The sequence below is a fragment of the Diabrotica undecimpunctata genome, chromosome 7, assembly GCF_040954645.1.
Source record: "Diabrotica undecimpunctata isolate CICGRU chromosome 7, icDiaUnde3, whole genome shotgun sequence".
In the NCBI taxonomy this organism is placed as follows: domain Eukaryota; kingdom Metazoa; phylum Arthropoda; class Insecta; order Coleoptera; family Chrysomelidae; genus Diabrotica; species Diabrotica undecimpunctata.
Genome location: NC_092809.1, coordinates 50,852,929 through 50,875,371, shown reverse-complemented (window position 1 = coordinate 50,875,371; position 22,443 = coordinate 50,852,929). Strand labels below are relative to the sequence as shown.

At 34.3% G+C, this 22,443-nt stretch overlaps 1 protein-coding gene across 2 annotated transcripts in view; it reads right to left on the bottom strand.

Moving 5' to 3' along the window:
- Window positions 1–2,314: 2,314 nt before the first annotated feature.
- The window catches only part of Megf8 (multiple EGF like domains 8), a 94,773-nt gene continuing 74,644 nt past the window's right edge, over window positions 2,315–22,443 (bottom strand). Inside the window, exons 19-24 of one of the 2 annotated variants that reach the window (XM_072537310.1) lie at window positions 17,970–18,127; window positions 10,476–10,728; window positions 9,441–9,725; window positions 7,465–7,823; window positions 4,413–4,773; window positions 2,315–2,557 (exon numbers count right to left, since the gene is read on the bottom strand). In XM_072537310.1, the coding sequence (XP_072393411.1) occupies window positions 2,388–2,557; window positions 4,413–4,773; window positions 7,465–7,823; window positions 9,441–9,725; window positions 10,476–10,728; window positions 17,970–18,127 (1,586 nt within the window). In that variant the 3' untranslated portion in view covers window positions 2,315–2,387. Of the gene's footprint in view, window positions 2,558–4,412; window positions 4,774–7,464; window positions 7,824–9,440; window positions 9,726–10,475; window positions 10,729–17,969; window positions 18,128–22,443 lie in introns of those variants that run through there. The other variant, XM_072537311.1, reaches the window with a different exon arrangement.

Here is a 22,443-nt window from a genome sequence, read left to right as displayed (position 1 = left end):
AATATTGAGAAAACATGAGGCTATAATTAGGTTTTAATTTCAATATTTTATAAATGATAGAATATTCTACAGGGTGATGCAAAACTTTAAGAAAAATACACAGTTTAATTCGTACACCCGGTATACAATGAAAATTTATCTGTTTAGCAACCATATTATCATAACGATATTGTTAAGATATAAGGCTATAACATTAAAAAAATCACTTAAATCGGACAACAGGTTTAGGAGATATAAGACATTAAAAATTACCCATTTTTAAGGTGGCCGGTTAATTTTGGCCCAGAGTGTATGTGCGTATCTTCCATCTTTTGTCGACGAATCTGACTTGATGAGAAAAGGAAGCAACTCTTCAATGGGTACTGTTTTGGTTGCAGCCACAAAAGAATCATCATGTACTCTGGATTCAGGGAAAATGTCATACATCATTGATAAAGGTCACCTCCTTCATCATGTTGTCTGGCGACGCCCCTCTACCTTCAAAGAGATTTGAGAGCAATACAGAGACTACGTAATTACTGCAGTAATTACGTAGTCACGTTCACGTAACACCTACGCAGAGCACGTTCTAGCATCGAAGTAAAAGTTGAAGTCTCAATCCATATAAATATAAACCAAAGTGAATTTTTAGCTAACGCTAAAAACAAAATGGGCCTTATTTTACTTCTTACAGTACACTTGCAAAGATGTGGTTGCACAGTTCATCAAATATCGGGAGACGCTGACTTATTAATAGTTTTAACAGCTATTGATAAAAATATAAGAAAGACGTTGAATCTTGTGTTATTGGTAATGACACGGACCTACGAGTTTTGTTGACTGTTGCGTTGTCCACGCACCATCAGAGAAGAAATTAAAAATGGTGGAACCAAAGAAAGGCAATCAGCAGGAAAAAGTCTACACTATCGCTGACTGTCAGCGAGGCATTGGGGATATGAAGGATGTATCCCTTGCAATATACGCCTTTACAGGATGTCACACGGTATCAGCTATTTACACGAAGGAGAAAATTACATTGTATAGAAAAGTGCAGGCCAAAGACGCTCTTCGTAGAAAACTTCTTAGTCTTCAACGACCCCAAAGCTGACCCCAGTGCAGTAGCTGACACCGGAAATTATTTCCTTCTTGCGATTTTTGGTGCCAGGAACATGGAAGATGTAGATTGTTTTCGCTATCAGTCTTACTTGAAGGCTATTGCAAAGCAGCCTATACATTATTTGCACAAGTTGGCTGCACTACCCCCTACTTCAGGAGAATCCGCACGAGTGGGGTTGAAAGTAGATTAACGAACACCTGACAACAATTACAACAGTACGTGCTGCGGTTCCTGAGGAATTACTCCCTCACAGTGTGTACTTGCAAAGACGAATGCATCCGTAACTATGGGTAAAGAAAGAGTGGTCTAAACTGCTCAAGCATATGCAGTAATTGCTCAGGCCTAGGATGTGATAATAGGAACACAACCATGATAAACGAAGATGTAGAAGAAGAGGATGTTGTATTTGAAGAGGACTGAAACTGATGAATAAGTTTACTTGAACTGATAAAAAAGTTTACTTGAAGCCTCTTTTTCCTTAAAAAGTAGCGCCCCTTGAGAAGGTGGTGAGGTTGACGTTCCTTCAAGAGCTTATCGCTAACAAACCACCGGCCACTGAAATAGCAAATTACATTTACAAAACACAATCCTGTTAAAAAAAAATAGTTTCCTCACTAATAATATTATAATTTGCCCAAAAAATATAAAGAATAAGGAAAACAATCAACTTTTACACCCTTCGTAACTCCGGAACCGTTGATTAGAACAAATATTCATATGATCTTGCTTGTTTTAAATTTGACGTAAAACATTTTAAATTTGTATATAACCATCTTCAGGCTAAACCGCATAGTTTAGCATTTCGAAACATTTGCGAAAAACGTAAAAAACTACTAATCCCTGTGGAGACTTTTCCCCATTCCCCTCCAAACCCGACGCTCGAGATAGGGTAAATTTTTATTGAATTATATGTAGACCATATAGAACAATTTGGTGTTGGAGAATAACTTTTACTTTGGATGTCAGGGTTTGGATCTAATTATATGATCCTATATATATATATATATATATATATATATATATATATATATATATATATATATATATATATATATATATATAGTTCTGAGCATTTTTCTTTGCAAACTTTCTCCACATCTAATGTTTTTATTATCCATAATTCACTACTAAGAAATGTGAAAAGTTTATATGTATTAATTTAGTTTCATGGACAGCTTCAACGACAGCTCAAGAAACTATAAAATAAAACGCAACAACGGAATTTGGATTTTTTATTTTTTCATAAATAATAACAAACTTAAAATATACAAAATAAAAAACATATAAAAACTTATGTCGGCGGCGCCGCGTGTATCGACCGCCTCCTTAAAAATATCCTCCCTCCGGTGGGAAACTGCCTGGCGAGTAATATCAACGAAGACGCTAAAGCGAGTTTTACTGACGCACTTTGGCCTCCTGGTAAACTAACGAATACTGTGGCTACCGCTGCCACTCCATCACCTAATAAAAAGAAGTTTTTATTAAGAATCAGAAAATGAGTTTTACGAAAACTTACAATTTACACTATTTCGTATTAGTTTTATAAAGAATACTCCAAGAATTGTTAACATTCTATGTCATAAATTGTATTTAATGGAAACAATAATTTTAATTGAAAATGCGTTATATTTGATATTTCCATTTCCACTTCGGATCTCGAAACCTAAATCGGATTCGATTTAGGCGAAGACCTAGTGATCTTATTAGGCAATGTGTGCATACTTTAGCTGAAGTTTTAAGTTTCGGAGAGATGTATGTAGGTGTATATGGCGGAGTAAACGAACAGGGTCTGTGGAGAAGGCGATATAACTTTGAACTCTATAGACTTTTTGGTGATGCAGATATTGTGAAGACCATCAAAATAAACCGCCTAAGGTGGGTGGGCCACGTTATGCGGATGGATGAGAGTGATCCCACTAAAATATCTATGCTAAACAGGCCGGTCGGAAGAAGAAGAAGAAGGGGGCGACCTAAACTCATATCTGGACGATGTACAGAAAGATCTGAGGGAGATTGGAGTGAAGGGCTGGAGAAGACAGACACTCGATAGGGAAGGATGGAAGAATGTTTTGAAGCAGGCCAAGGCTCACGAAGGGCTGTAGCGCCAACTGATGATGTATGTAGGTATACACAATAGATTCGCATTCGTTAACAATGGGATATCGACTCATTCGAATGCGACTTTCCAGCAATATTTGGAGGGAGCGTTTTAGACACGATAAAATAATTATATGAATCGTTTTATCACTACAGATGAGACTTCTATCATCATAATCCAAAATCAAAACAAGAAGCTAAGAAGTGGTGTGAACTCGGTACGCCGGATCCAAAGCGAGCTAATGACCAAAAATCGGTCAAGAAAGTTTTAATTTCGGTTTTTTAAGTTGCAACAGAATATAAAGGAAACGGCCTTGAAATAATCAATATACTTAAATATCTCGCCGATTATCCTTGGAGAGCCGACGAAGAATCACTTCTTAAAATCTATAGAGCACTGATTTGCGCCAAGCTCGACTATGGTACAATCCTTTATACGTCATCCAATCATCCCTTATTAAAATCGCTAAATAAAATGCAAAATACACCTCTTTGTCTATGTCTTGGTCTATTAAAATCAAGTCCCCTGGAAAGTCTTTGTTGAATATCCCGGAGCCAGAACTTTATTTAAGAAGACCATAGCCTCTAACAACAAATTTTTCCAGTATCCCGGCAAATCCAAGTATCTGTCAAATACAACCACTATCCGACCTTATACATCTCTATGAAGTTGTAATATTTCAGCTTTCGACACTGAACAATGCTAATTCTTTGACAATCCTTTCAAATATATTCCATTCATCCCAATTTGACAAAATTGTTTATATCGATGCCTCCAAGAGCGAAAAAGCTCTTAGCTGAATTCCATCTGTTGTTGGTATGATAGGGAACGAAAAAGCAGAGCAAGCAGCTAAGGCAATATGAACTTCTGACTCAGTCAACCAAAAAATACAGACCCACACAGATGCGAAGAAGTGATCACACAAAAAATACTTCGTTCATGCCATCGATCATCGGTCATCACATCATCAAATCGACTTGACAGTGTTTTAAAAATTTTAAAACAGACTTACCCAAATATATACAAGCCAGTCAACTGACCATTTATTTTTTATTTGCATAGAATGGACTTAATGAACTGTTTGTATTAACAATGTATATTTATATTGAACGTAACAATTGTTTTCATGTTATCCCAAGAAGTCAAGAGACGGTAATTGCAAATAAAAAACTTCCCTAACTTGACGGTATATCTAAATTTACGCAAGAAAATACTTACCTGTAGGTTCTACAGCTACAGGCCTTAGATCATGATGCGCCGACTTCTTCGGCTTAGTCCTGGCGCTAAGATTTAACGTTACGCTGGCAAACGGCCTCTTTGCCATATGCAACATCTCGACGACGTGCCTCCTTCTCGCTCGACGCACGTCGGCAGCCTGTTTCGCTTTCCAAGCTACTACGCAAGCGGCTAGGAATAAAAAGAAACAAGAGAAAAATACTGAAAAAAATACGAAAAGATCTATGTGAAGTTGATCTTGGCGGGAGAAAACGATGCCGTAAGCGACTTTCTTTTCCGCATCGCTTGGTTCGAGGGCTTGAAGAACGAGGAAGAAGCGAGTTGTTTCTAAGCTGTGGTATTCCTGAAAATAAAAATTATATTAATTGTATTGTAACGCTTGACGTGTACGCAAACTTCGATTAAAAATCGACAACCTATATATTACTAGCGTTCTTTTAGTTTAAGTATTTTCGTAGTGAAATATTGTGTACAGATACAATATTCGTTATAAAGCAAATTACTTAGAAATCACTGGAGTATAATAAATCAGCATTTCTGTGTCTGATTGACCTAAAGAAAGCGTTTGACAGAGTAAGACAAAGAAGTAATCCATCTTCTGTATAATAGAGAAGTTCCCCTAGATATTATAAAAACTATCGAAAACATGTACCAAAACAACAAAATGGGAGCCAGAAGAGATGGACAACTTACAGAACCTATAGAAATAGGCAGCGGAATAAGAAAAGGGGATTCATTGAGCCCCAGGCTCTTCAATTTAATCATGGATGAAATCATCAAAAGCGTTAACAAAGGAAGAGGATACAGAATGGGAAACGAAGAAATAAAAATACTCTGTTATGCAGACGACGCAATATTGATAGCCCAAGATGAAGATAGTCTACAAAGACTGGTTCACAGATTTAACATAAAAGCAAAAAAATTTAATATGACAATCTCATCTCAGAAAACTAAAACAATAGTAGTCTGCAAAGAATATGAGAGATCAAGTACAAAAAGCAAATAGACTGGCAGGATGCCTTAATAACACTATATGACGAAACAGAAACATTAACACTGAGATGATGTCAAGAATTTATAAAGCAAGTGTAAGACCAATAATGGCATATGCCTTAGAACACAGCCACAACGCAAAGGATACTGGAAATGGCAGAGATGAGAGAACTGAGAAGAATTACAGGAAATACGCTGAGAGATCGAAAAAGAAGTGAAGACATTGGAAGTAAATGTAACGTACAGTGTATAAATAAATGGACACAAAATAGAAAAAAGAATGGAACAACCACATAAGCAGAATGGAGGAGACCCGTGTCGTCAAAATAGCAAGAGATAAGTCACCAATCAGCAAAAGAAGGACGACCGCGCAAAAGATGGAATGACAACCTTCCATAGAGGTATTAATCCGCCAATGAACAAGCAGAATTGCTTATAAAGAGGAAGAAGAAGATTTTTAGTGTAAGCTGTATTTTATAGAATACACTAAACCAATTATACAAGAAATAAACGTGTAAATAAATCACGGAGTGATTTCAACGGAGTCACATTATGTTCCTTTTACTGCAGATTTTATCTTATGAAACGTATAGAAGTCGCACAAACCAAGATCCGGCGAATATGGTGGATGGTCCAAAACTGTAATGCTGTATGTATTTGATTAGCAACGTCTTGATATTCAATACGGAATTTGCACACACTTTTTGTATATACGCATTCTTGAATAATGAAATACGCATAATGAAAACAAGTACTAAGGCGAATCTATGGAGCAGTGAATGACAATGGAATGTGGAGAAGACGATACAACGTCGAACTTTCTACAATATACCAGGAACCAGATGTCATAAAACATATACAAGATAGGACGTCTGAGGTGGATAGGACATGTAAGGCGGATGGAACAAAATGACCCAGCTAGAAAAATGCTCCTCGATAGATCCATTGGTCAGAGAACAAGAGGAAGACTCAGAACAAGGTTCCTTGATAACATCGATGAAGACATGAGAAATATGGGAATACGTGCTTGGCGGAGGAAGGCGATGGATAGGAACGACTGAAGAAAAATTCTTGAGGAGGCTAGGACCCACGCAGAGTTGTAAAGCCAGAATGATGATAATGACGACTCAAAAACACGTGCACACGTTAAAAATTGATTGCCATATTCTTCGTTCAATAAATTAGGAATTTCAAAGATTCATTAAAATTTAACAATTCGTTGGTCTACTGTCATACTTAACATTTTTCCGGTAAAACAAAAAAAACTTTAATGTCAAACAAACGATACAACTGTATGGATTAATTCACAGACGAAAAAAAGCACTCCAAAGAACCTTCCCTTACGTGCTAAACAGTTATCGGTCACTGACGTTTGGCACATGCGTACTTCACTTTTAGTAGCGTCTTTCTCGTTATTTACTAGTCACATATTTTTCCACTTGTGGATATAAATATTTGAATTTTAAATCAGACTTGAAACTATTTGGGTAAGCTTTATGAATTTCGGCAACGGCAGCTATCAGCGGTAAGTCTTTGTATATTAATTTATTTTAGTTAAGCTATAATTCTCATACTCGCCTCTTAATAACTGTAATATGTGTTATATAAATGCCATATGTAAAGGTGGCTGAAGTCCTAAAAGGTAATGGTAATGACAGTTACCTGTTAGGACAGTTGTCATCTAGGCGCCTGTCAGTAGCAGCCGCAACACTTAGGTTAGAAGTTATTGATACACATGTGTTATGTATTCTTGAATAAACAGCTATACTAAAGATATCTAATGTTTATTTTAAGTCATATCTTACAATAACCATCAATTCCCATTGCAGATAAATGTTTTTTTAAATGGTATTTCAACGAAGATAAAATATGCATACTAAATACTATCCAACGATTAAAAATATATAAAAGACTGATATATTTAGTATAAGAATTTAGACTATATATTTAGTATAAGAAATATACTAAATTAAAAAAGTATCACAAACTGTCATATAGATATATAAAACAATGCAGTTTAAATAAAAGTAGTACAACTTACTTCTGGCAAGGTAATGACGAGCCTGTCCTGTAGCTTTTTGACCAACAAAATGGTCTTCGGCTGAGTTATGGTAATGTAGGTTCTTAATCCCATAGCCTCCCTTTCTAAGTACACATCTTTCGACCTCAAAGTTCCGTTTTCCCAATGGCCATACATGCTGTCGATATCGACATCTATAAACCCGCTAGTGTTATTTCGAGCGGCGACATAAGTGTCGTCGTGGGTGCTCATGAAAACGTTCAACTTTCCTTGGGTTACATCGATTATTATACGTATATCCACGTTCATAAATCGAGGTTGAATGACGAAAAATACTACTTCACCGGGATGGAGTGCGTTGGGCTTCATTTTACATTCATCTGGAAAACAAAATATTTAAATACAAAACAAAAATAAAACCATCTTACATCAAAAACTAAACGACACAACTTTTCAGCTACAAATTCCAACCCAATACCGTCTTCGTGGAGGTATTTCCCGTGACGTGCGATTATTTGTAATGTAAATAACAGTTTAAATTTTATTGATTTCATGAGAATCATAAAAATGGCAAAAATCCCGCAAACTTTTATATAAAAGCTGAAAAATACAAAAATGGTATACGAAAGCTGTAATCTTCACCTTTAAAATGCATTTTAATTTTGTCGAGAGGACACTTTGATCAAAATAATAGAATTTTTACCGTCGAGTTGATACAAACTTTACTTAAAATTGATTTCGCGCGCGTAACTAATATTTAAAATCGCTGGTCGCTTCAAGCGTTGTCTGTCTTAACTACATTTTTCATTTGAAACTTTTTTATCTACGGCGTACAGATTCTTGGTAAATCGATTTTTTCCGCCCCCTCCCCTTTAAGGTCAAGCCGAGGCGTAGGCGTCAATCAATCAATCAATCACTTTATAACGTTCTACGCCGTCTTCCGATTTCCAGTCTCCATTTATCTCGGTCGTTAAAAAGGTTTTCTTCAACTCCCCTCTCCCTTAATTATTTATCGATTCCTTGTCTCCATTTTAATCTCGGTCTACCTTGCTTTCTTCTTCCATGCGGTGTAGAGTTCAATACTTTCTTTGGTATTCTGTGTTCATCCATTCTTTGGACGTGTCCATACCATCTTAGTTGATTTAATCTGATGTCCTCTGTTATATTGTGCTTAACACCCATAATTTCTCGTATTCTTTCGTTTCTAACTCTGTCTAATCTTGATTTTCCAGCCGCTCTTCTCCAGAAGTCCAGTTCTGTTGCTTCTAATGCTTTTAAGTTTTCATATGTAACAATGCTTTTTATAATGTATAGATTTTGTGTTTGTTTTCTTTGGAGATTGTTTTGTCACACAGTACACTGTTTAATTGTCTAATGGTTTTTCGTCCCATGCCTAAATATTTGTATTTTTGACAGAAAAAGCTTCTCCTTTAAAAATCTCTAACGACTGGACTACAAGTGAAAATGGGTTTTATGATCTTGATTCTACAAAGATTATTTATTTATAATAATGAAGTATATACGAGGAGTACACTAAAAGTTTTGCACATATAATAGAAGAAAGGAAAACAGATTTTTCAGCTTTACTTATTATACACGTCGGCAAAAATATATATTTGAAATAGGTATCTCAGGCATGACATTTATAAATGCTTCAACCGCCTCATCCGGCGTTTTAAAACACGTATCGCGTAGTTTGTTTTTGATTCTCGGGAACGCAAAGAAGTCACACGGTGCCAAGTCAGGATTGAATGCAGGATGGTCTTGTCATACTCAATGATAACAGATTTTATTCCCTTCTTAAAATGTGGAACCCATGACAATTCCTTTGAAGACCGTGTCTTTGGTTTTGCATTTTTCTAAGTCTTCCCTTTCAATAATATTCTTTCTTGATTTTAGTTTTTATTTTTTCCTGTTTCTTATTTTTTTCTTTTTAAAAATTGATTTCAAACATTTAGATGCCAATTACTTACATATATAAAATTGAAACTACTTACCCATAGGTTTAGCATCAAAACACATCTTATTATCTACGTGCATCTGCTTATAGCATTGATGTCCGGAAGTGGGCGTACCCAAATAACCTTCTTTGCATTTCGAACACTGCACCATCCAGCAAGGATGAGCGGAGTTTTTATCTGACACTCCTCGGCAAACGTCGCTTTCGGTGTTGTTTTGACAGTTACATTTATCACCATGGATGGGATCGCACGTGTCTCCGTGACCGTGGCAATCGCATGGACGGCAAGGATCTCTGTGGTCTTCGGTACCACGGAAGTTACCTAAAATCAACGCATAGATTCAGGTTAAAAAAGAAATTAAAATAATGGTAGTAGTGATTCAAAATAGAGAATAAAATTAGTTTTACTATACAATAATACTATATTCGAGGGATATTTCACAAAAAGTGAATAAACTGGCAACACCGCTTAGTGACTGACGCAATATTAATGCAAATTAATACATTAATACATCATATACCCTTGAATACTTAAAGAATCAGCACACGATGATTTGATTGTATAGTCCTAGCGGTTTTTATTACATGTGTGATTGAAACGGAGGCTGTAGATGTTTTGATAAATAAATAAACTAGGGGTGGCAAAAACCCGAATAAAAAAACTCCAAAAAGAGTAAGGAAAATGTGGTATTTCTGCACTGGAGAAAGTAAAACAAATGCATAGGCTCAAGGGTGTGTAGGTAATGTTTTTTGGGATTTCAAAAAGAGTGTAGTAACCGGCTACCTCTTATGCTTATGCTGAATATTTTTAGAATTTTCTGTCTAAAAAATGTTTTCAAGTCAAATAAAGAGGTAGTAAGTAGATATATTATAGATCATCCATAATCTCACTTTTGATACTGAAGTCTTCGGTTGTTGAACAATCTATACTTAACTATAGGAGAACTAGATAGCGAAATCAATACACTTTTAAATAAAAAAAAATAGTTTTTGCTTCTAAGCCAAGAACATTTCAACTTTATTTGTTATAAAAAATTATTTTGGGCTAATAAAACGGTTAATCAACACTTACCTCTAATACAGTCATCACATCTGGCACCAGATGTCAAATTCCCGCATCTCAAACATTTTGCATTCGCTTTCGGACCTTCTTTTAAAGTTTTGTTAAGAAATTCGTAGTCTATATAATCTCCCGTATCGATTTCCGTGCTGTTGTCCACACAGATCGAACTATGTCCATGGCAATAGTCCGAACAAGATACGCACACACCACCATCGGCTGGATCGCCGACAAAAAGCGGTTTACACTTTTCGCATTGAGCGCCCTATAGAAACAATTGAGTAATTATTTAGGATATAAGATTTTGTACATACATACTTATATTATATGAAGAAAGTCTTGACATAAGCACACAACTGAGACGTTTTTAATGGTATTGAAAAAATAAATAAAAAACATAAATACATATGTACATATTCGGTAAACCCGAAAAGGCAATTTGTCACTTTGTCTTAAAAAAACTGGAGTGAAGTTCAACAAATTTAAGTAAAAGTAGCATTATCTAAATTTTAGTGCTTATATCTTTGTATTTCCATAATAAATAGCTTACAGACTCTTAAAAGTACCAATGTAGAATATTCTGCACACAAATTACATACGATAAAATAAAAAGTTCATTTTCTTATTAAAATGTCGCTTACGATGTTTTGCTTCGACTACATCCTTCATTATAGGCTTTGTATTGACATAATTTATACTTCAACAACCTGTAACAACTGTAGCATTATTTTGTAGCGTTTTAAATTTGGTGGAATATTTTCGTTTTTCTGTTTGCAAATGAATTTTAAAACGATCAATATATTATGGCATTTTAAGTTGAGATTCTAAATATCAAGTTTTGGTATTCAGCTGTTTTTGTCTTTCGTCGTTAAAACGCAATAAACTGGAATATTTAAAAGTTGTTTCGAGTCCCCTAATATAATATTGCAAATCAGGTATACGGATTTTCTAAGACGTATTAACTGAGAATATTTTTTTTGTCTTTGTTTACATTAATATTCCCCTATTCTCTGTATGTATTGTGAGGTAAAACATTTCCAGTTAACCAATTTAAAAGTAAATAATCAAGAAGTTTTTTTGTTGGTTCGTTGCTAAGAACGAGGTCAAAAAAGGGTAGATTGTTTGTTTTAAGTTTGTAGGCAAAAACTAGCTGTGAGACGTAAAGGGAAATTTATTTTGCGTTGAAATTTGTAAAATGTAAGGCATTGGGGAGTCGACATTTAAGCCCCAAGCAGAGCAGACGTGCTACAATGGAGTGAAGCGATAGACCTGAGACAGAAAAGATGTTTGAGTAATTAAGAATCGCGAGTCGATTCAAATTATTTGTGTTATGTTTTAAGACCGGTTAAGGTGATAATACTCTCTGTAATATGGCAGTTTAGAACAGAGTAATCACCATAAGATTTGTGAACCGGCACTGAAGAAATTTGGAAAATTATTATATAGGATGTCCCCGTTGTCAGCTTGCTTCATCCACAGAAAATAATTCTACATCTCTTGATTGTTCATCCCTAAGTATGGAAATGGTTTGCTTTGTCCCTGTTGGAGAATATGTCCAGATAGAGTCCCATAGATGTTAACAAGTTTTTTTGAAAGTTAAGTGCTAAACAGTGAAATCAAGGTAACAATTAACATTTTAAATTTTAAAGTAAAGACAGACAATTTTTTTTGATAATTATTAATAATTGCTTTCATTAAAATTTAAAAGGATTTGTAATATTTAATAAATTGTAAATTTTATGGTTTAACTTAGCTGTAATTTTAATTGTTTTTTTAATTTAATGCTAACATATGACAGCTAACTTCATTTGTTTCGATATTTATTTGTTTTGTTTGTTTTTTAAAAAAAGGTTAATCTCTGTGCGATAACGTTTGTAAGTTTTTGTAGTATCTCCAACCCCTTTGTAAACGAAGTTTGTAAACGGACACATGTAAGTTTTTTTATTCTGTATTTGGTAACTATTTATATAATATATTTTTTATGTGATTTATGTGTTGATAACTGTTTGTTGAGACAAAAATAAACGTTTTGATTTGTTTCTCTGATCCATTTTTGTTTTTATTTTAGAAAATCTCCTAACCTTTTTGTATGTTTACTTTTTATGAAGGAAGAAACTTTCTTTCCTCCAGCAGGAAGTTTTCTCGAAGCGGCGTCCCTTTTAAATAGCTAGAGGTATTTCTTCTTGTCTTATTTTGCCCATTTGTCCAGGAGATTTATGTAAGTAACCTTTTTATTTCATTCATTGTGTAGATACCCCAATCCGACCCATTTATTTCAACTTATCCACGACCCCAGCTCTCCAACAACCAACTGAGTGTCGTTCGCACTAGTAGCGTTTATTTTGCTTGCCTTATCTTCGCCCCCATAGTTTCTGTCCCCAATTTTTCTACCCCCATGTTCTTACCCTATGGTAAGCAAAATAATTTCGTTACAATTTCTCTCCTTTTTAGTGGTTAAGAAACTTGTTAGCATGGACCCGATGATGAGCTGAATTTCTAGAGCCCAGGTGTCTTAGTTACAATAAAACCAATTGTAAGTATTTTTTTGTTTTTATCTTTTGAAAATAGACTTACATTTCCAAACGATTTATTATATCAGAAAGACGGTATTAGATTTAATTTCGATACAGGGAAACTGCAAGCCGCTTATACGTATTTAAACCTCATTAGGTCTCATCAGAGCGACATATGCAGTTGCTCTGAATCGAAATAAAACCTCTCCCGTCATAGGACAATAATTATTATAAAAATAATTATTAACAGACGTTACAACTCCATCTAATAACAACACTAGTAATCCTAAGATTTCCTACTTGGCGAAACTGCCAACAGATGGGTGGATGACCTGAAACACCACGCTGGTTCGAGGTGGATGTACATGGCTCGAGATAGAGAAAAGTGGATTATCGAAGGAGAGACCTATGTCCAATATTGTATGTCTCAAGGCTAATAGATAGATAGATATGTATTCGATACATATATTAAACAGAGTCGGAGTCAGTCCATCGCCCTGTTTTAGTCCGAAATGAGTCTGATATTCTATTGAATTTCGAGTGTAAACCCTATTCATATTGCATATTCCCAACATAAACTTTACCGATACTTTCGATGACGTCGGTTTTATTACAATACATATTATTTTCCTTTAGATTATTTTGACCTTCTCTTAATTAATTACCTTAAGTTCTATCTATCTTTAATATAAGGATTTTTACAGCTGTCGCCGCCTTCCTTCTTTCAGCCAACGTCTCCAGTCCTTTCTGTTCTGTCATTCTCCATCTCTAAGGTCTCGTCTTTCCATGGCCTCGTCCACTTCATCCCTCCATGATCTTCGGGGTCTACCTCTTTTCCTCCTTCCTATTGTGCTCCAATCCGAAATCTTTGCTATCCACCTTGTATGATCTGTTCTTCTCACATGTCCATACCAAATTAAACGTTTTTCTTCGATGTAGCTGAGTATGTATTGTTCTACTGCCATTCTTCGTTTTATCTTCTCATTTCTGATGCGATCCATTTTTATCACTCTGCAGCTTCTTCTCATGAACTCCATTTCAGTTGCTGTGATTTTGGACCTGTTTCGTTTATTTATTACCCAATTCTCTGCTCCATAGGTCATTATACTGCGTACCAAGGTGTTAAAAATTCTCTTCTTTGTATTTCTGGTAATCTGTCTATCCCACAGTACCCCGTTCATTTGTTTAATACATGTTCTTGTCTGTGCTAATCTGCTGATTATCTCTTGCTCGGTGGTTCCATTTTTTGATAGTATGAATCCTAAATATTTGAATTTGTCAGTGCCGTTAATTTCCCTATTATCGTCCATTTCCAAGTTTCTCACTGGTTCTTGCACTGTTGTTAAATATTCGGTCTTTTCTAGGTTTATTTCCAGTCCATTTTTTGTGTATTCCTTTTCTAATTTTCGAAGCATATAGCACAGATCTTCTTCATCTTGAGCCGTTACCACTTGGTCATCTGCAAAGCTTAATGTGTACAAGAAGTTGTCCCGGATTGGTATTCCCATCCCTTCACATTTCCTTATCCATGGTTTTAATATTTGTTCGAGGAACATCTTGAACAGTGTCGGAGATGTAGAGCATCCCTGCAATAAGCCTTTTGTGGTCTTAAATTCGTTGGATTATGTATTGCCGGTTTGTTATTGTAAAGGTTTTTTACAGCTTCTATTAACCTCTGAGTTATTTCGATTTCCTTCATCGTGTTCCATAGTTGTTTTCTGGGGACCGTGTCATATGCCTTTTTTAATCTATGAATGCCATGTGTACTGGTCTATTTTTTGCCTTTTTTTTTCAATTAATTGTTGGAGTGTATATATGTGGTCTATGCAAGATCTTCCTGCCGTGAACCCCGCCTGATCTTCTCCGATTTTATTTAAGATAGATTTTTTCAGTTTTTCTTTCAGTATTTTTCCATATAACCTGCCCATAAATGCTATCCCACTGATGCCTCTGTAGTTCCCGCATTTCTTCTTATCTCCCTTTTTATGTATCGAGGTTATATATGCTTTGGACCATTCATCTGGTATTTCGTTCAGGTTTATAGCGTTACTGAACATTTCGTGTATAATTCTGTGTAGTTTGTCCGTTCCGTACTTAATTAGTTCATTAACGATTCCTCCTGGTCCCCCTGATTTTTTGTTCTTTAAAGTCTTTATGGCATTCTCTACCTCGATTAATGTTATCTCAATCGGTTCTTCATTCTGATTTTGTTGTTGTTCCTGTTGTGTGTCTGTCTCTATGAAATCTGGGCGGTTTTCTGTGAGTAGTTCTTTATAGTAGTCTTCCCACTCTTTTTCCTTAAGTTATTGAAGATAAATAGGACAAGAAAAATGTCAAGCACTGATACAGCAGACAAAAAAGATTGATGTAACCCTCAGTGTATCTAAGAAACTAAGGACAACCCTACAAAGTTAAAAAGTGAGATTTCTATTAGAGTAGCAGATAAAACGTACTTATATTGTTTTTCCATTATTTTAGAACGCCCGATTTCACTTTATTTAATAAGTATTGTTACTTTTTTATCTATTGTAGGCGTGTGTAGCCGTAGTGTACGAAATGTGTTTCAAGAATATGAAAATAAGAGAACATTGTCGATGCCGAAAACAATTGAGCATCGTAAAAATATTATTAACTCGCTGGATGGATTTGACAGAGAAGCAATAAGAAGAATAATCCGAATTATTTTTTCGAAATGAAAAAACCACAATAGATAAAGTTCTGATGGTTGTTAATGAAGATCCAGTTTTGCCTAATTTCAAAAGAATTTCAAATTATTGAAAAAATAAATTTTAAGTTTCAACATCCTCAGCGAAACAGTATTTTGATGGACATGGATGCAATTATATTGTGCATAGAAGAATTTGACTTTCTACGGGTTAAAAAATCCTGCAGGTAAATTTTATACGTACTTGTTCACTTCAAGCAAATTTTAAAATAACCAAATTTTCAGGAAAAGGAAAGAGACTAATAATTTGTCGCGTTGGCAGTGAAGATGGGAAAAAGTGGGGACTACCATAAAAAGATGGACGGGAAATCTTTTGAAAACTGGTTCACAAATATACTACCCCGATTAGAAGAAAACTCCATCATCGTATTGCACAACGCGCTTTATCATTTCAGACAAATGGAAAAAATTCCAACCACCACTTCTAGAAAACTGATATCCAAGCGTGGCTGAAATCAAAAAATATAGGTTTTGAGAACTCAATGTTAAAAGTGCAACTGTTAGCTATTGTTAAGTAACATCAGGGACAATATAACAAATAGATTATTGATAAGATGGCAAAACGCCAAAACAAAAATAGTTTTAAGTTTGATTCCATACCATTGTGGGCTCAATCCAATTGAACCTGGGCAGAAGTAAAAAATTATGTAGCAGCCAAAAACAATACTTTTAAATTTGCAGACATGAACACTATTTTTTATGATGCAATAAATAATAATACTTCAACTATATGGCATAAATGTATGCAACACGTTAAACAAAAAGTCGAGTCCAAAATGTAAAAGTTAGACAATATAATAGAGACCCATATAGAACAAATAATAATAAATCCTGACGAAGAAAGAAGCACATTTAGCTCCTCAGACTCTGAATAATTTAACTCATATGCTTTTATGTTTTGAAAAACTTATCATGATGCTACTTTATTCAAAATACTTTGTTATGTATATCTTAGTTAACGATTATTTTATTTTAGCACATTTTTCTTCAATGGAACTTTAAATTTTACTCACAGTTGACACACCTAGGTACGACCATATTTGGCTTTCACCTGCAATTTTTAACGGTAGTTAACTGTAGTATATTGTCATAGTAGAAATTGTATACATTTAAAATTGTTTATATTTATTATATTTACAATTCCAGAATTATTTCAGCTCTTCGGATTGTTAGTTTGAAGCGAGTGATACATACAATCAAAATCATGTTTTATACAGATGATAATTTGAAATATAACATTGAAAATAAGAATATGGGTTCATTATCATAAAAAAATTATTATTTTAAAGTAAAGTAAATTATTTTTATTTAACAATATAGCAAATTTGTTATTTTAATGGTTTATTATCCACAATGTATTTGATAATTATTAAAGCAATGTTTTTAAAAACTTAATAAAATATTTTTAATCTGGTTCACGAAGATATGCTTCAAAAGTTACTGAATTAAAAGCTTTAAAATCTCACAAGAAACACAGACCATAAACGTTTCAAAGGATACAATTAAGTTGTAAAAACCCACAAACACTCGTGCAAGTTCCTCAATTTAGGCAACCAACTTTATCATTGTGTAATGTGTTTTGCTCGATAATAGTGAACTATACATTACTATTTTTGTCTTACAATAACGTATTACTTTAGTTTTAAAGTTTTTATATAAAAATATTAATTAAAATAACTAAAGCTTAAGAGCTAAATAAGAATTGGTTATGAATATTTTTTCAAATACCAGTCGGTTATGTATTTAAATTTAATAATACACATTCTTCATTATGATTAATTATTTTTTGTCGTCACAATTTTTCATCATGGAATAGATGAATTATCACTGAATTACATCACTGAATAGATGAATTTATAATAATAGCGTTACAAGATATTATTTCATAATTTCCTTCATGCTCTACTATTCCGACAACACGGCAACACTGTGAGAAAGCGTCGACGTCAAAATTGGATAACGTGCAATTGATTTAAAAGAAATAACGTATACTTCCAGTCACTGGAGTAAGTAATTCTCCAATTTACAATTATTTTATTTTTGGCAATTATTGGAATATGTTTTGATTATGTAAATATTTATTTTCAAGTCAAATGCTCTTGTTTATATATTTTTTTCGATGCTTTTCAAACTGTTTACCATTTTTAGTATTGAATTATAATTTGAATTTCACAATTAATTTTAAATTCACATTAAAAACAAAAAAAATATCACCCATATTCTTATTTATATTTGATGGTGTAAAGTGTGTTAGAAATTAAAACTCACCATGGTATTATTATGACAAACTAAGCATTTATCCAGCTTATCGGGGCCTTCGCAGCTAGCATGCCCGTTGCACTGACACTGGATGCTGCAATTCGCACCCACATAGCCAAAATCACAAAGACACTTTTTAGGTTGAATACATTGACCACGGACACAGCCTAGCGGAGCAAGCAAAAACCATATTATTATTAAAATTTTTGTCACGATTTTATGTATTAGAAATATATGTATGTGAACTTCGAAGAGATTTTCTTTTCCCTTTTTAAGGACTCCCAACAACGTTTTCATAGTAGAACATTTATGTTTATGTTATAAATGATAATCATTTAAATATAAAAATAAATATTTCTAATATAGAGATTTTAGTGACTAAAGGAGAAGGTGAAAATTGTCTTCCATGTTCACAAATGACAAGAAACAAAAGTTGTAAAATAACACAAAAAATAACAGAACAAGCCGGAGAGTGGAACATTTCGGCATTTAAAAATCTAGATGAGTAAGAAGTCAAACAATTATTCAAGAAAGAATTTGGAGGTATCACGTCAACCTTCTGCTACGTAGAGTTAGAAACGAGCTCTCTATTATTCTTAACTACAAAGATGACCCTCCCATCACTACACAATAAAACGAGAAGTAGCAAATTGTATTACATGTTCATAAATGACAAGAAACAAAAGTAAGCAATACAGAAAATTAGAACAGCCGGAAAGTAAAGCATTTCGCCATTTAGCAACACCTATATCAAGTTTGAAACCAAATACTAATTCAAGAGAGTATTTGTAGATATTACGTGGATCTTCGACAAGTGCAGTTGTCTTAAGTTATGGTTTGTTAGAACAGTGAGCGACGCATAATTCACAGTCAGTCGAACGTCGCGCACGTTCGTCAAAATCAAAGAAATGGTTCTCTATGAGAACGGTTTGTTAGGTTCTGCTGAGCTGCGCGCACTGCAGACCGATAGCCGTGTACGTCGACGGTGTGCGCTGGAATCAACTACGATTTGATTTGGACGCAAACGTTCAGCTGAGCTCACAGCGTACACATCTATACCGTAATTATAATTATATTTTTATATAGTTATTATTATTGTAATAATTAAGTGATGTCTACTAAATTTTCTCCCGAGGAAGATGAAAGACTAGTGGATCTAGTACAAATCCCTGGAAAGTCACATATTCTCAAAATTTTTCCTCGTTTTGAAACAATCTGTATTAAGACTGGCCACGTTACAAACATCAAATCTTCATATTACAAAATAGGTGTATCTCTGTTTTTTATAATTCGCACAACCCATTTAAGAGATAATTAGGCGTCTCCAGACTTTTGGTAGGAAGACTCCAGGAAGTACATGCATGTTTCATCGATTTTGAAAAAGCGTTTGACAGAGTATGCCATGATAAGCTAAGAGACATTCTTAAAAGAAAGGACATAGATAATAAAGATCTGCGAATAATTCTCAATCTATATTGGAATCAGAAAGCTAACATCAAAATAGAAAATGAGATATCACAAGCAATAGAAATACGTAGAGAAGTACGACAGGGATGCATTTTGTCACCGCTGCTATTTAATGTTTATAGTGAAAGCATCTGACAGAAAACCCTTTTGCAAGCAAACGAAGGAATCGTAATCAATGGAGAGTTTGTAAATAATATTCGATACGCAGACGACACTATACTAGTTGCAATAACAGTAGAGGAATTACAACGATTACTTCAAAGTTTTACAAAAAAAACCAAGTATATGGTCTTCAGTAAGAACATGACACAACCAGCATATATTAGTATAAACGGCATTCAAATTGAAAAAGTATCAAGTTACATATACTTGGGGACTTCAAAACGAAACAGGAGTCCAAAACAATGAAATAAAAAGACCAATCGAAATTGTTAAGGCCACGTTCATAAAGATGAGGAAATTCTTCTGCAACAGAGATATAAGCATCCACAAGGAATCTACGTTCCTGTATTTGGCTGTATACCATATATTAAAAAATTTATTAAAATCCTTTGTAAAAGGTATATATTTAAAAACCCAAACGGGCTGTGTTAGACAGAACGTTTTTGGAATACATCATTCCATCATCGGTGTCTAGGAGTACATGAATGTAGCCACTAAATATATGGGTAAAAACCCGTTAACAAATAATTAGTTACATTTGTTCGACATTATATCTTATAAATACTTATGATGTTAAAGTTACCGTTGGATTAGGTAACATGGCGACATATGACTCCACGTTGAAGTTGCAAGTCCTGAGACGGTGTGTCTACGAGGACTTTATGGAAGCAACTCCTGCTGAGTGCTTCCATAAAGTCCTCGTAGACACACCGTCTCAGGACTTGCAACTTCAACGTAGAGTCATATGTCGCCATGTTACCTAATCCAACGGTAACTTTAACATCATAAGTATTTATAAGATATAATGTCGAACAAATGTAACTAATTATTTGTTAACGGGTTTTTACCCATATATTTAGTGGCTACATTCATGTACTCCTAGACACCGATGATGGAATGATGTATTCCAAAAACGTTCTGTCTAACACAGCCCGTTTGGGTTTTTAAATATATACCTTTTACAAAGGATTTTAATAAATATAAGCATCCCTCTACGATTAAGAATGCTAAGGGGTTACGTATTTAACACGCTATTATACGGTGTAGAGGCCTGGACTCTCAAACAGAACAACATAAAAAATATTGAAAGTTTCGAGATGTGGTGCTACCGTCGAATGCTCAAGATAAGTTGGGTTGAAAGAGTCACAAACTTTGAAGTAATGCGAAGGATAGGAAAAGACCCAGAAATTTTGTCAACGATCAAACGAAGAACACTCGAATATTTGGGTCACCTGATGAGAGGACATAAATACGCATTACTTCAAAATATAATGCAAGGAAAAATAGAAGGAAAACGGAATCCAGGCCGTAGAAGAATGTCATGGTTGCGTAATTTGAGTGAGTGGTTTGGCTGTACCACTAATGAGCTCTTTAGGTCAGCTGTAAACAAGGTCAGGATAGCCTTGATGATTTCCAATCTCCGATAGGAGTGGCACAAGAAGAAGAAGAAGACTTTTGGTCCACTCTGCATACATATGAAGATGTTCCAGTGCATCCCAATGACTGATAAGGAACGTTCTATGGATAAATAGCGATGCAAGATGTACAATAAACTAACTAGCCGCAGTACAACCGGTTTCAAGCAGACGGCTCCAAGGATAAAAAATTTTCTATACCTAACTTGGCATAATTATAAGAATTTGTCTTCCTCGACATGTTATTGAAGCTAAAGTAGGATCTATAATAGAGTATAATACTCTCCCGAACAATCTACGCTGAGTCATCAAGGGCGTCGAATTTTGAAGACACGTCTATTCTTTACTAGAAACCTCTCGAATGATTTTGTATGCCGAAATGAATCACTGTGCTTTTAGTTTTAGAGTTAATCTGTAAAATAGTTTTATATTATCTCACAGGGCTAAAGACGTCACGAGCCAACCACATAATTTTATCAAAAACATTAGTATAAAATCCAAAGTGAATTTGCGGCTTGGAATTGGAATTCGAGACTAAATCGAGTAGTCAGTCGGCTAAGTAGAACGGTGAAAGATGGAGTCTTACTGGTCGATGAAAGCTCATTCGTTGATTTTTATCAGAATGTGGAAAAATATTAGAAAAAGCTGATTCGTAAGTTTTCTTATGCGATATGTTTAGTTCATAGTTGACTCTTCTGAACTAAACAGTTGAAATAAAAACCAAACAAACTGTGGAGCTATCGTATTTTTAACTATATCCTAAAGAAGAATAAAAAACGCAAGTAGATGAAAGAAAGGTTTAAAAAAGAAGTATAGTCATGAATTTCCTTTTAACGAACTGAGAATAACTGAAATAGTTTATTTTTAAACATTTTGTGAGTGTATAAATAATAATACATAAATATCTAACTGTGGAAAATATTTCTGAATATTGCTCTTAATAATTCAGAAGCTGATAAACTGAGACTGACCTTAATACTATCAAAATTAAGTCTTAGATTTTGTTTTAAATTTTACTTCAGGTTATAGACCAAGGAACTCACGATTTTCCGATAAGACTCGCTAATACAGGTATCTAACAATTGCTTTTGATAAATTTGATAACAATTTGTAATAAACAAAATATGCAAAAAAAATTTGTTTTTTATTGCTTGTTACATTATTATAATAATTTAATTTTATCTGACTCAAACGACTTTAAAATGATATTGTCAATATTCACCCGTCAGAAAAAAATCATATTTAGTTGACTCTCAAAACACACAATACAGGAAAGGTAGTGCGTTATTATATTTTCTATGGTAAACGTTATTGTCTCGTCTTTAAGGAATGTGTCCAACAACTCTGATCTATGAGATCATGTTGAGAATACATCATCTAGATATCTCCACCATACTGTTTTAAATTTTGTTTAAAAATAACATTTGTTTTAAAATCTT